Here is a 15612-nt window from a genome sequence, read left to right as displayed (position 1 = left end):
TTACGTTTTATTATGTGCGGAAAGCACACACTCTTGTCTCCCACTCAAACTCACTTGCACAGAAACGTGTTGCACACAAATCCATCAGTAAAATAGTTTAGCAACTTAAAAGCAAAAGCTACATGACATTTCTCACTAGCGAGGTAATAACTGTGCTGTTCTTGAAACAGATAAACTTACAGTTTCGCTATTAGTAGAGACGCTGCTGCCGAACACTGTTGAGAGACACACAGACTGAGGCAATTCACTAACACTTAATCTCTCTCTCTCTGTAGAACTGCATTAATCTGTTATCAATTGCTCATGCCCCTGTTACTAGCTCTAAAATGACTTTTTTGGAATTAGCAACAGAAGCTTGGGATTAGATCCATAAGAAATTAGTCTAACACACTAAGTTTTAGTCTTACAATTAGTCCTACAACCTAGACATTTTGAGGACAAAAACCTGACAAATGTCTTTAAATACAACATCTGAACAATGTCTTGAGGTGTAGTAACCGTAGTATAAGCGGAATAATGGACTCCAGTCCGTTGAATTATTAGAAATGCACACATTATTTTCTAATTCAGTGGGCCATCGTCAATTATTCCTAAATTTGTAATTACAATTTAGTAAACTTAAAATATATTAACTTGTAAAGTATTATCATACAACACTGCAGTTAAAATTATAATAAAAGTACTTTATGCATGCTTTCGTATGTAAGTTAGACAACACATCAAAATAAGGTACTTTAAAATCAAAAACAAAAGAATATTAAAACAATTATAAGTACACATGGAATACAATTAAGAATACTTCGTTTTCACAAGAAATAGTCTGACTCGCATATATAAATGAACTATAAGCAAATGCCATGCCATACCTAAAGGTTATACATAAGGAAACCTAAAATATACAGTATGACTAGAATCTCCGTCACCATACCAATGTTTCTGAGCACACGTACAGCTGACAGTTTTTTATGATGTCAGCAGCGTGCACTGGTCAATACCCACCCAACTGTGAAATTAACATTAGAATAGTTGTTTCTCAAAGGACCTTAAATGCTTTGGTCTCACTGTCCTCCCATACTTTCAATTATTGCTAAATGCAAAGGCTTTTCAAATCCCATATTTTAATACAGCCTACCTTTACAAGAGATTGTTTAAACTAGCTCTTTCGGTGACTACATAATCAGTTAGTTTCATTTCTGAGGTTAGATGACTATTATTCTAAAATGTGGAAAATACTATTAATAAAGAATGAGTAGGTGTCCCAACGTTTGACTGGTAGTGTATATGAAAGGTCTAAACATATCTGCGAGTTGTTTGAGAACTGCTCATGTGACTGAAAGTGAACCCCCATGGCATTAAACTCCGTGTCTGCTTGGCTGCTTTTCATGAAAGAGTCCCTTTCACTGCACCTTTAAAATAGAGGCATGACAGGTTCCAGAGGTGAGGACTAAAAAAAAAACAAAGAATGGCACAGGGGTCATCGGGGTTGAATCATTGTCACACTTGTCACACGTGAATTGAGTTGCTTCTTTAATGCGTAAAATATCTTAAACATGAAAAGGAGGGCGAGTTTTCCTGAAAGTAATTAAAATTTCAATAAGTTAAATGGATCATTGAATTAAAAAAAATATTTAACTGGGAAATTTATCTCCAGGGTTCCCACTCTTTCATGAACACCAGATTCAAGGACCTTCAAAGACTTTAAAGCAGCTTTTATTTTATATCAAGCACAATAAAAGTGCTCCATTTGTGTACTTTTTATCAGCCCAATGCACTCAGCCATATTGTGCCATCAGCCCATTTCACAGCACGGTTTCATGACCGCCACAGAGGACGCGATTAAAGCGGACATAAGGTCTTGATATTAGAGATAGCCTATACTGCCCTAATGAAAGGCAATTTTTTAGCAAATAGATCTTTATTAATTCATGCACATCCATACTCTCATTTCTTCATAGTAAAATGTCAGTGATGCACAAAAGGAAATATGTTATAGACAGTATACATAAAATGGAAATTGTAACGCACAAGAAAATCCCAATAGTTTCTTGTGAGCTCGAAATAAGTTTTTTGTGCGCATGCATTAATATACCTATACAGGGTATCTAAAGAGGTTTTAAAAATCAACTTTATTTGTTAAATTTTAAAACCTTTTTTTAGACCTGCACAAATGAATACTGTATTAGGGGGAGATCAGGGTCACATCCCAAACCATAAAGTGACTGTAAAAATGACAATTTACTTTACAGTTCATAAAATACAAGTTGAGACAAAAACAAGCTTAATAAACAAATAAATAAATAAATAAATAAATAAATAAATAAGAACTGTCAATCAATTAAAACAATTAACTAATTAATTGCGATTAAAAACATTGGAGTTTTTTATATTTTTAAATTGTAATAATTTCCATTACTCCCCAAATTAATGTAGAAACAACTTAAAGACAGTATATTTTAAATATTTGTTGAAATGATCAGTACCGTCGCAAGGGCTGTGCCGAGTGTGCGACCGCACAAGGCCTCGTGCCTCACCAGGGTACTCGTTACATCATAAAAAGAATGGCTACGCTAATGTTAGTCTCTCTGTTTATCCCGAGGTTTTCAGATGGTGGACCTGCACCCAGACATGACCAACGCATCCCTGAAGTGTCAGAGAGACCGGGTCAATTAGACTCCCCCCCTGAAATTGCCTCACCGACACGGCATCATCAAAAAACCCGTCTCCGGCATGATGACTCCGATCTTTCAAATATTCTTATCTAATAAATGCCTCATCGACACGACATCCTCATATAAACCCGTCTCCGGTGTGATGACTCCGATCTTTGGAATATTCCTATTTAATATTTCCTATTTAACAGTTTGCTCAGTTGGGGACACTACATTTTCAACTAAATATCCAAATAAATGTAATTACTAAACTAAATTAACTATATGAACTAAATTACTGATCTGCCCACATTGTCACTATATGATAATTGAAATGAGCTAGATGACATCACGGTTTTCTCCAGAGAGGCTGTACAGCCAAATCAAATTCTGTTGCATTATTTTCCTGTGAAGCTGCTCTGAAACAATCTGCATTGTAAAAAGCGCTATATAAATAAAGTTGACTTGACTTGACCAGGGCCTCGCGCAAAGTGAAGTGACAGCTGAAGTGAACATAAAACAATCTTCAGAAAAAACTATTATAATAAATGTCATATTTACCCGTGGCCTTCATACATAATCAATATAAAGAAATTAAATAAAGTTATCAAATACTTTTCTTAACTGCAAAAAATATAAATGAAATAGACAAAATTGTAGCTTTAATAAGGATTATTCTATGTTATCTTTGTTCTTTGATTAGCTAAATGACAGATATCGCGGCCAATTAAAGATCTGCCGCTGCCGAACATGTGGATCTGATGCGTTCCGTTTTCTTACAACTCTTTAAGTTTATTTACGATGTTATTTAACTCATTTAAGACTGCTCTTATGAGAATTTTTGAAAAAAAGGGCATTTTGGCATAATTCTGTGTGTTATTGTTTATTCAAGCGTGAAAGAGAATTCGATACTGGCACGAGTCTTTCTGTGCGTCGTGTGTGTGTCACATAGACAAGACATTCACAGACAGCATGTTTTCTTTTGTCTTGGTGTGCTTGAATGGTTTAAAACCATTGGCATGAATAAGAGCGTAATCATGTAACGCTAGCCAAAGATGATACGAAAACAGATGCTGTGTTAATTGCGTTAAATATTTTAATTTGTTAAACTGAAAAAATTGCATGCGTTAACGTCCTAATTTTGACTGCACTAATTTAAATATGATTTATAAAATCCACATTTAAGCCTTTACATTTTTTTTTTGTACAAAAAGTAACTATTATACATTTTAATTTAAAATATGTCTATAATATGACTATATAATATTAGCTTCTTATCAATCCACTGGTTAAGCTTTACAAAACTGCTTGTAAGCCATGTAAAAATATGTGTTGCATTGGTCTGAACAAAAACGGCAGAGGAGCCATCTCTGACAGTAGATGGCACTTATGGAACAGCAGAAATATATCGGTTTCTTGGGTTACCTCAGTACACAAAGCAGCGCTGCACTTATAAACACTACTTTATTATGCACCATTCATTGGCACTTTGAGTAACTCATTTTTATGCAGTTCAATACGGAGCCAAGCATCATTGAATTTGCACTTCCCTAATATTGAGTTCGTTAAAGCTCCATGCTTATCACGCGTTCATCATGCAGGGCTGTTTGCAAGTGATCATGATCCATCCGCTTGGTCTAATTTGTGTCTAGGAACCCATCATCTTTGCCTTACACTTAACACAATTTTTTTTTTACTTTGCAGCAGACAACTGGTGTGTTCTTTAATAACTAATTTCAATAAAATTATGTTAAAATATAAATAATTTAAATAGTAGCTTTTTATTAATTATTACTACATTTAAAGTTTACAATTTAATATAATTGTATTTAAAAATTTTAAATAACAGTTTATAGTTTTAAATAACAAAGTCTAAAGAGGCTAGATGGCTTTCATTTTCATTACAGCAAGACAATTATAATTCAGATGGAAAGATTGTTAAACATGTTTTTAAAGTTCGAGATATATATAGGTTCATGTACAGCATGTAATGGAAGAATGGTGACATACTGTTACGGTCATTTCAAAACACACACTGATCTCACAATCCACACATTCTTCAAGCAATTCGCACATCCAAAGTGTCAAGACAGAAATATGGCTAAAGCACCAAACAACACGTGACTGCCACCTACAGGTTAACTGGGTAAACACACGCCGTTTAATATCACTGTCATGATATTATAATGTTCACAGTTCACAGGAATTCAAACATGTGTGTGTGTGTGTGTGTGTATGCATGTGTGTGTGTGTCTATATATATATGTATATGTATAATATAGGGATGGAACTGTATGAAAATGTAATATCATGATTATAGGGACCCAAATTATCACGATTATCAATATTATCACGGTTTGCAGATGCAGAACAGATGCACACACTGAAAAAAATTCAACAAGTTTTATATTTGAAAATCAACAAACAAATAAAACAAGCAGCTCTATGCACTTTATTAAGCAAGATTCTATTCTGGGGGATTTCCTTCCTTATAATGGCCGTCGTCAATAGCAACGCATTATAACAGCGCACATCCACGTATCACAACAGACGTGCTCTCTCGTTTCATTAATGCAACTTGCATCTCCGTTTTTGATTTTTTATTGAAAATGAAAAATCAGAGGACTTTACTATTAATACTCTATAATTATTACTATAACTTCTTGTGATCATAATGTCTGGACGATTGTTTTGTACACTGTATGAAATGGATTTATAAACAGGTAAAATGTAAAACATTAATCTCAATTCAATATGTCCCCGTAATTATTTATGTGGTAAAGAAAATCGGTGTACAATGAATATACATTATTATCCCCTAAATGTCACCCTAGTCTTGTCTGAACTTGTTCGTCTTTGGCTCAAAGCCACTTGCTGCAAAATTTCTTTTTGGAAGCTTCACGTTAATTTCAAGTGAGTGAGATGAAATATTTCAACTCAAAACTGTGTTCAATTATTTCCCAGATGTAGTTTTGGTAGCGAGGTCAAAGTCCACTTGCCTTGCGTTTGCTATACAACAGTGGGTGGTCACGAAAACGACTCGGCAGATTTGAAGTGTTTGCCCCTATAGCAACGACTTTCTTTTTGCATGTTCTGCAGACGGTGACCATCCTCGATTAAGTTTCTTCCCTCAGGACAGCCAAAATATGACCACACCTCAGATTCGGTCCTTTTAGAAGGCTGAAAAATCTCCCGCGCTGTAACTGCCATTTCTTCTCATTCAAAAAAACAACATTACGTGCTGCGTCTGCACCAGACTGACGCTGGCTGGACAGGATTCACCACGAGTTCTCCAAATCGTGATAATCAAACACGGTTTTAATGATAATTAAATGTGAAACGATATTACTAACCGTCAGTACATTTTATCGTGGTTTATCCCTAGTATAATATGGCACTCACCCTCCCACAACAGCAGGCTCTGAGGTGCCACAGACGGCCAGATGACCAGGTTATTGGGCTCATACAGCGGGTTGAGAAATCGCTCCAGCTCCTGAGGACGGTTCACCCACGACCACAGAGACACGGTTTTCTGAGACAGCTGCAGCTTCACCCTGAAACATTACACAGAAAGTACTAAGTTTACATTTACACCCAAAATTTACAGTAAAGTTTATGTTATGAGAAGGCAGACGCATCTAGCCGTTGCCATCCATTATCTCACAATAATCAAACAAAAAGCCTCTCAACAATTCTACTCTTCAAGCTTAACCCTAACATTCATAAACATTTTGAGCTGCTGAATCTTACAGAACAAATAGTCAGGACTCATATATCACAAGCAACACTCTTAAAAATAAACATTTCAAAAGGGTTTTTTTCAGCAATACAACAGAAAAGACCACTTTACAAACCTTTAGTGGAATGGAAAGGTTCCATGGATGTTAAATCTACTTTTTGGAACCATAGATGCCAATAAAGTACCTTTATTTTAATTGTTAAATGTGAAAGCAAAATTAAACCAGTCCTCTTGAGTCTAAAGTTCAGATTTATGACATCACACACTACACACCATTCATTGTCAGTAAATGACTGAATCTGGACATTTTGAAATGTGATAGACATTTGAGCAATAAGTGGAAAAAGATTGCGCAACACATCTACCAATACATCCTGCTCAGAATAAGAAACAAACACAAAAGGGTCAAGGCCAGATACAAGTTGACCTCTGCTGACGTAGGAGTGTTGACGAAAAGGGTCTTGACCTCTGCTCTTAAACATTTCTGTCCATACGGATAGAATTACAACCTGCCAACTTAAATGTGTAACACGGAGTTCACATTCAAACACCAAGTGCAAAATACGGCCCTATCCTGAATGCCAACCCTAGCAGTTGTCCTCCGAATCCACGCTTTGGAGATGCAATTGACGCACAGGCTGTTGGGTTAACTTCAGAATGATAAAATGAGCTTGGCATTTGGGACAGGGCCTGTGTTGGCTAGTTAGAAATTAGTGGTGATGCATCTAGGATTGTGGAAACAAACTGGAGGCTGATGTGATGTAATAGAGGAAATCAGATAGTATGTGAGAATCTGTAAACGGAGGGGAACACTAACCTTTCAGCCACTCTGTTTCCAAGGAAAGTGCCAAACTGTGAGGCATATGAATGCTCGAAGAGCATGATCAGGAAATTCTCATTGAACTGGAAGGAGCAGGGGAACTGCCGCAGGATCTGCCACACACAATCCAGGAAGAGCAGGAATACGGGCGCTTCACTTCGGGGCTTCCCGTTTGAGTATGCAGACTGCGCACAGCGCTGCTGGAAGGGGTGACCGGCCTGGAGGTAAAGATTACAGGGTCATAGGTTATTCCATACATCCCAGAGAATAACATTTTTACTAAATAAATCTCCACTCCCTAGTTCGCTGTTGTTAATCAGTATATCATTAAATTCAGCACTAGCAAGGGTGTTGATTCTCTTCACACTGACACGCCACTATATACAACGTTGCATACTGTGACATTATGAAATAAGCACTTATAGCAAAAATATATAAATGAACATGCATATATAAATGAATATATAATATACAATATATAATATACAATATATAAATGAATACAACAGGAAAGCTCTTCAGCGCATAGTTAACACAGCCGGAAAGATCATTGGTGCCCCACTCCCCTCCCTGAATGACATTTACTCCACCCGCCTCATCCGCAAAGCGACCACAATTGTGAGCGACACAAGTCATCCAGCTCACAATCTGTTCAGCCTCCTGCCATCTGGGAAGAGGTACAGGAGCCTCCACTCCCGCACCACCAGACTCAGCAACAGCTTCACCCACCAGGCTGTTAGGATGCTGAACTCTCTCCCCTCAGCCACCAGGCCGTCAAGAAGATGACCCAATAGATGACTTTAAAAAAACAACTTTTAATTTAAGTGAACTTAAAACAATCTTTACATAAACCCATTATAATAAATGTTATTTTTACCTGTGGCCTTCCCTGTTAGACATATACAGAAATGTAATAGTTATCAAACACCTTTCTTAACTGCATAAATAATAAATGAAATATAGATGAATCATCATTAAAGCGACACTTTTCTCTGTTCCCGTTGTTCTTTGATGAACTTTAATGACAGGCATCATCAGTGCTCCAGTCACTTTAAGAACAGCCGCTGATGAACATGACGAGGCGGATCTCACACGCTGTCCCGCGCATCTCATTTCCTCACAACTCTTTAAGTTAATTTAAGACGTTATTTAACTAATTTAAGACTCCTAATATGAGAATACTCAAAATTCAATTGTTGTTATTGTTTGTTCAAGAGCAAAAGAGAACTCGATGTGAGCAGGAGACTGACGCGCGTCTGTCTGTGGGTCGAGTGTGTGTGTGTGTGTGTGTGTTAGAGTGTCCCTCAATTAGCTGACATGAGACGCAGCCACAAAGACTGGACACACACACACACACACACACACACACACACACACACACACACACACACACACACACACCGCGTTCTCTTGTGTCTTGTCGCGCTTGGAAGCATTTACAAGAATAGGAGCGTGATCATGTAACGCTAGACAAAAATGGATATAAAAACAGACGCTGCGTTATTTGCGTTAAATATTTTTAATGCGTTAAGCTGAAAAAATTAATCGCCCGCGTTAACGCATTAATTTGCCCAGCCCTATTTTTTTTATTTAAAGTTTTAAAAACAATTATCTTATATTCACCCAAGCCAAGGCTTCATTTATTTGACATACAGTAAAATTTGTAATATTTTTAAATAATACTACAATTAAAACATTTTTAATATGCAATTTATTCCTATGATGGCAATGCTTATTTTTCAGCATCATTACTCCATTACTCCAAATATATTTTAAAGACAGAATAAACATATACACTTGTGCTCATCCTCCGATGCCCTATAAAAATAATTCTTCTGTGTAAAAAAATATAGTGCACAGCCAGTTATCGACTACTTTTTCAGTGGAATTTCGATGGAGAGAGCTGAAATGATTTTGACAGTGGGACAGCCTTAGAAATGGCCGACCCCTGTGGTGATGTGATTAGGCACATTTGAGTAAAAGGGTTCTTTTCTCACCTGTAACCACTCTCGCTCAATCAGCGTCTCAAAGCCACGGATGGTTCTGCATGCCGGATCGAGGATGATCTGGGCGAGAGACGTCACCTGCAGTGTTGAATCAGTGCCCTCCGTGCCATGAACCAGAACTGACGCCCCTTCCCTGCAAATCACCACAAATAACACACATTATGAGAATGCCCTAAGAGAGAAAAAAAAAACATTTTAGTGGCGATTTTTGGGATGTTAAGCACTTTCTCTTATCCCAGTTTGAAACGGCACTCAGTTTGAGATTATTTAGCACACACATAGTGCTACAAACCTGATAATGAGCGTTTAAAACAGCAGTACCAGGGTGGTATGAACATAATGATGATTACAGCATGACAACAGCAGTAATTATCACCACAACAAGCTTTGCAACAAATGTGGGGAGAAACAGGGCGACAGCAGCTTTTGTAATTAACTTAGAAAAGAGCTAAAACAGTAATTAACACAGCTGCACAGTATGGCATAAGCAGATCGGTCTGTGGTGTAATGGGTCTGTGTGTGTGTGTTTGAGAGACAGGAACAGACAGACGTATTGACAGATGTACCTGTCAATGCATTGTGCGGCCAGGCAGGCCGTGGTGAGGATTTCCTTTACATGACTCTGCCAGTTGGAGGCTTCAAGTTTACTGAGCCAGCGGTCCATGCTGTGAGACTGATCATTGCACGCCTCCACCAGCTTTATCAGACTCTCCTGCAGAACATTAGACCTGTGGGAGAACAGCTGTCAAATTATAGTCCCAGTTACAGAACTCATTTATGCAGCTGTGTTTGCCTGCTTCCAAACGATATGCTTCAGCTCTGAATTAGCATTTTAGCTGCAATAGATGTGTATTTTCAGATATATGCCGTAACTATTTTAACTAACAAGTCCCCTTATAAATGTACAGTCTCAGATGGTACGAAGCTCCAACAGTTCGTTCATTGACGGCCTGAAGCATATTGATCACAATTTAAAAGTACTTTCTTGGTTTGGCAAAGTCTAATCTGACTGATTGATTTATGCAATTTTATTGGATTTGCCAAAGTTTGTCATCAAAGTTAAAACTGCGATGAACAGGAGAGAAGATTAAGTTTTGTTTTTGATTATACATTACAATGTTAATGAAAAAAAGAAACAAAGATCTTATTGTGAACGATTCATCCATGTTTGGAAATACATTTAATCGATAAAACCTATCATTGCAAATGCGTGTGCGTGCTCCTCAACCGTGAAACAGACACAAGGTTACACCTTCGCCATGACTAGAAGTTTGCGTGTGCATTCGCAGCCTTTTGTTTTGTGCAAATGCAAGTTGTAATATAGGGCCTCATTCACGAAACACGAGCAGAACAAATTTTTGTGTAAATCGTTCATAAAGTCATTCTGGCGTAAATCTTTGGATTCACGAAAATGTTTGTATTTTCAAAATGTACACCTGCTCCCTACCATGAGTAAATTGGGCGTAAAACATTTGAATGTTCTGTGTTCTAATTTAGGCAAACTGATGACTTTTCATTTTGATGCACTATGTACCGTAATAATATTTCAATGTTTTTTTTTTTTTTTTTAACTGTTCAACTTTGGGTAATAGGCAGCGCTCGTCACTGTCACTTTTTACCCAGCTGTCCAATCACAGTGGAGGAGGGGCAGGACAAACACTACAACGACAAATCATCCTACTTGTACCACGACTGAACAACAATGGATTGATATTGAGTTAATAATGAGTTAATATTGCTGGTTACTGCATTTTTATATTCAGTAATATTCTTCAAAATGAGACACTAGTAATTACTTTCATGGATATTCTGTATCATAGCAACCAAAGTATCTCTGGAAAAATGTTGAGCTTGCAAAGTGCTTTCAAGCGACACCAGCTGGCAGTTTTCAGAAGTGCACCAGGCATTTTTAGCCAGCTAATATCTAGTAGTAAAAGTACAATATCTAGCTTCTGCCAGATCGCTGTGAACTGGTGAACTGAACTGAACAGAACTGGTGTGCAATGTCGTCAGACGTAGCTTAAGCATTTTGAACTGCAAGAGGCACTACACTTTTTCCGTAAGTTGAATACGGAAGGCGATCTGGTGGAAGCTACATAATTTACTTTATATAGTTTTAAATATGGATATTTTTCTTACACAAACACATCGCTTCGGGCCTTTATTAATCCCCCGGAGCCGTGTGGAGCAGTTATATGAGGGATGGATGCACTTTTATGGACTTCAAAAACAAAGCAACAATTCACTGCCATCATAAACTTGGAAGAGCCAGGGCATTTTTAATATAACTCTGACTTCATTCGTCTGAAAGAAGAATGTCATATACACCTAGGATGACTTGAGGGTGAGTAAATCATGGGCTAATTTTCATTTCTGGCTGAACTAACCCTTAAAAGATGGCCATTTTGAAGCATGACTGTTTGGATTCATATGAAATGGTAACACTTTACAATAAGAGTCCATCTGTAATATTAAAGGTGCAGTGTGTAAATCTTAGCGGCATCTAGTGGTGAGGTTGCGAATTGCAAACGCCCACCGCTCAGTAGCTAGCGCTTTGTCCGTTTAGGGCTACTGTAGAAACACGTCGGCGCAAAATGGTGACTTTACTGTAAGGGGACCCACAGTGTATGTAGATAGAAACGGCGCATTCTAAGGTAATAAAAACATAACAGTTCATTATGCAAGGTCTTTATACACCATTGAAAACAAAGTTATGTATATTATATTGCATTTATGTCAATAGATCCTCACACTGCACCTTTAACTAAGGTTAATAAATGCTATAGAAGTATTGTTTTTTTTTTGTAATAAAGTTCAGCACTAGTTTACCTGGATACTGAATGAAAACAAAATTCTCAAATCGGTTATTGGTCAATTGCGGTCCAATCTAGTTATTGTTATCTGTAAAATCCATAAATCTACCTCTAGTTGATTGAATTGGTTACACGTTTGTGACAGTAGGAATGGGTGGTTTCAAACCACGTTTGGTACACTGCAATTTTAAAGAGAAATTTGCACATGGTTTGTCCTATTAAAAACACCACATAGACAAATACATTTTTACCATAGGTAAAAATGTTTTACTGTTACTGTACTTATCTAGTAAACCTAAAATCTAGTAGGCCTACCTAAAGCTCATTTATTATGCAGCTCATTATTATGCAGGTCTTTGTTTCTCAGGAGTGATCACATTATTATTCATGGATCGTTCACGCCTACTCACATAAGGCCTGAGTAAAGAAAAAGTGTTTTACAAAATGTAAATTAATATATTGTTTTATGTGAATGAGTAGGGTCAATGATTCTCACATCAGTTTAAAGCAAAAACTCTAAACAAAAACACCCAATAATCAAAGGCCTTGTGAACACATATCAATTGTGTGTTTTGAAGCTTTCATTTTAAAAAAAAATTCAAAAATTATGCATAAACATTATTCTCTCAAAAATACAAGCATGTACATACATGTTGCTCACATATTATGGTAGCCCAGTTTGTGCTGAATACAGTGTAATTACACTTTTGCCATTAATATGTTTATAAGCAACTGAAAAATGCACAAAAGTCAGAGCAGGTCAAAACTTCTAAAGGGCCCCAAAACAGCTCAGACTCCTAGGGGTTAATATCTGTCATAACATGAAAATGATTTTCAACCAGAATATTAATATTGTGCATCTCTACTAATGCAGCTAGTTTGGCTCTGCGAGAATAATTGGATACACACCTCTCAATGGCTTTATGGATCCTCCTCCACTGCGGGTAGTTGGCTTCCTGTTCGAATCCTCCTCCGCGAGCTTTAGCCTGCTGCGCTACAGCTATAGTGCGTGTGTCGATGATGTAACCACGCTTCCCTGCGCAAAGCGTGGCATTAATCAGTTTCTCGTCTTCTTTGCAGCGGCGCCCATTGGTTCCTGTTAGTGGCTGGGCTGCTCGCATCATCACCTGTGGACATTGTGATCAGGGTCTGAATTAAAGCAGCAGTCTGTAAGTTTTGCCTCTTTGTCTCCATCTCTGTTTGAAACCCGTAATTGCAGTTATTTGCGGAATTATCATCTTTACGTGGGTTGTGCATCGGCACGGCTCCGCAGCGCGGATGAATCTAATGTTTTGAGGAGTTTGTGTGCCTGGCTGTCAGTCACCGCACCGGTGTGGATTAGTGTTGTCATAAGTACCGATCCGCGATACCAAATCGGTCTGAAATGTAAAAAAAGTGATGCTTTAATATGTCTGTGATTGGCTACAATGACCAGCGCTTCAAAAACATGATATAAATACATCAATGACGCTTTTCACAGAGCGCTTACACAGATACAGTTGGGAGCGGTCGACGCCTGCTTGTGCTTTCAAAGGCTCCCGCTTTCAAAAAACTTTCAAACACTTGCGTGTGCTTTCAAACACTCCCGTGTGTTGATCATTGTAGCACATCACAGACACATCCGATGAGTGCGTGAGCACAATGGCCAGTCAGAGGTGTTTACGATTCCAGCTCAACAGCGCTCAAAGCGTTTTTTAAATTTCAGTACCGACTTATATCGCGGTCGGTACTTTTGACAACACTAGTGTGGATACTGTACTTCAGAATCACAGATTGACCAAAATAAGAATTTCCCCCGCAAAATGTCATCTGAACAAGTAATTAACATGTCTGACACTTTTGTTCTGACGCATTACAATAAATCACGCTACCAACTGTGATTAAATCTAACGATTGCTTAGCTCATATCACATCAAACGACTGAGCCTGGTTTCTCCCAAGGTTTATTTTTCTCCATTAGGTCACCTGATGGGGTTTTGGTTTCCTTGCCACTGTTGCCTCTGGCTTGGCTTGCTCAGTTGGGGCCACTAAATTTTTCTTAATTTTTTCAACTAAAGATCCAAATAAATCTAATTATTAAACCAAATGAACCATATAAACTAAATTACTGATCTAAAGCCCACACTGTCACTGTATGATAATTGAAATGAACTGATGACATCACCGTTTTCTCCAGAATGGCTATACAGCTGAATAAAATTCTGTTGCATTATTTTGCTGTTTAACACTGTAAAGCTGCTTTGAAACAATCTGCATTGTTAAAAGCGCTATATAAATAAAGCTGACTTGACTTGACAAACCGTGCAAATTATTATTATTGTTATACTTTGTTCTAAAATGGTTAACGTTAACAACATCAGAATTACGTGACTATGTGTATTTAGTGTGTATTAGTGTTACCTGTAGATTTCAATTTCTGTACAGTCTAATCTTTTGCTTTTGACTAATCTCCACAAGCCGGACTCCTTCTTTATGTATACAGACGTGACGTAATGATGCAAAGACATGCTCGAATTTCTCATGGAAATCCACCAGTACCACCAAATTATAACACATTAGTACAAGATTACTTTTGTGAATTGGGCTAAGGTAAGGAGATAGTTTTGAATACTGGCTGGTTTTGTACTTCCTCAAAAATTGATTTTGGAGAATTTTTAGTAAACAAAAAAAAAAAAGTTAAGGACTGCAGCTTTAAATAGATAAAAAAAAAAATGTAAACAACATTTTGTAAACAAGTGCATTTCTAACCATGCCGTTTTTCTTGTGGTAGTAACTCAGCATAGGGAAACGGCCACCGTGCCGGAAGGAAGCAGCTTTGCAGAGACTTTCATCATCGATGTCTTTAGGCACGGTCAGTAGGGACGGGTACGAGGGGCACACGCTGAAGTCTTTATTGACCTCACTCAGTCTCCATTCATCTGTCTGAGAGAGAACCACAGAATTCAGGGTCACCTTTACAATTTAGAGTTTCTTTTTAAATGAAAAGAACAAAAAACCTTTCATGAATATATTGTTACATTCTAATTGTAAACGAATAGGGGTTTAGAATAAGCTGACACACACTACTGAAAACTCACTAAGATTTTGTTTTTGAAAGAAATTAACACTTTTATTCAACAAGAATACATTTAATTTATCAAGAGTGACAAACTTTTATAATGTCACAATGATTCTATTTCAAACAAATGTTGTTCTTTTGAACAAATGTATTAATAAAATAAACCTTAAAACAATTTCAAAGTTTCCACTAGAATATAAAGCAGCACAACTGTTTTTAACAGATTTAAAAAATAAGAGTTTCTTTATCAGCAAATCATCATACTAGAATGATTTCTGAAGGATCATGTGACACTGAAGACTGGAGTAATGAACTTTGCATTACAGGAATAAATTACATTTTACAATCTTTTAAAACAGATAATTTAAATTTGAATATCATTTGTGACCCTAGACCACAAAACCACTCATAAGTCGCATGAGTATATTTGTTAGCCTGGATGCCAGCCGAATTTAGCCCCGCCCACAAAATTTTTTGCTCGGGCAATTCGGTCTGGACTCGCTCCATAGAGGAGGAATTATGCCCGAA

General features: G+C 37.3%; 1 protein-coding gene across 3 annotated transcripts in view; it reads right to left on the bottom strand.

Annotated features, from left to right (window-relative positions):
• Nucleotides 1-15612, bottom strand: part of mtmr9 (myotubularin related protein 9) — a 28838-nt gene that overhangs the window by 3439 nt on the left and 9787 nt on the right. For all 3 annotated transcript variants that reach the window (XM_079831369.1, XM_079831368.1, XM_079831370.1), the window contains 6 exons: nucleotides 14775-14948; nucleotides 12936-13153; nucleotides 9780-9941; nucleotides 9205-9346; nucleotides 7205-7425; nucleotides 6051-6202 (listed from right to left, as the gene is read on the bottom strand). In XM_079831369.1, the coding sequence (XP_079687495.1) occupies nucleotides 6051-6202; nucleotides 7205-7425; nucleotides 9205-9346; nucleotides 9780-9941; nucleotides 12936-13153; nucleotides 14775-14948 (1069 nt within the window). The remainder of the gene's footprint in view (nucleotides 1-6050; nucleotides 6203-7204; nucleotides 7426-9204; nucleotides 9347-9779; nucleotides 9942-12935; nucleotides 13154-14774; nucleotides 14949-15612) is intronic.

Source organism: Gobio gobio, assembly GCF_949357685.1.
Source record: "Gobio gobio genome assembly, chromosome: 12".
Taxonomy (NCBI): domain Eukaryota; kingdom Metazoa; phylum Chordata; class Actinopteri; order Cypriniformes; family Gobionidae; genus Gobio; species Gobio gobio.
This window is presented reverse-complemented; position numbering and strand designations above follow the sequence as displayed.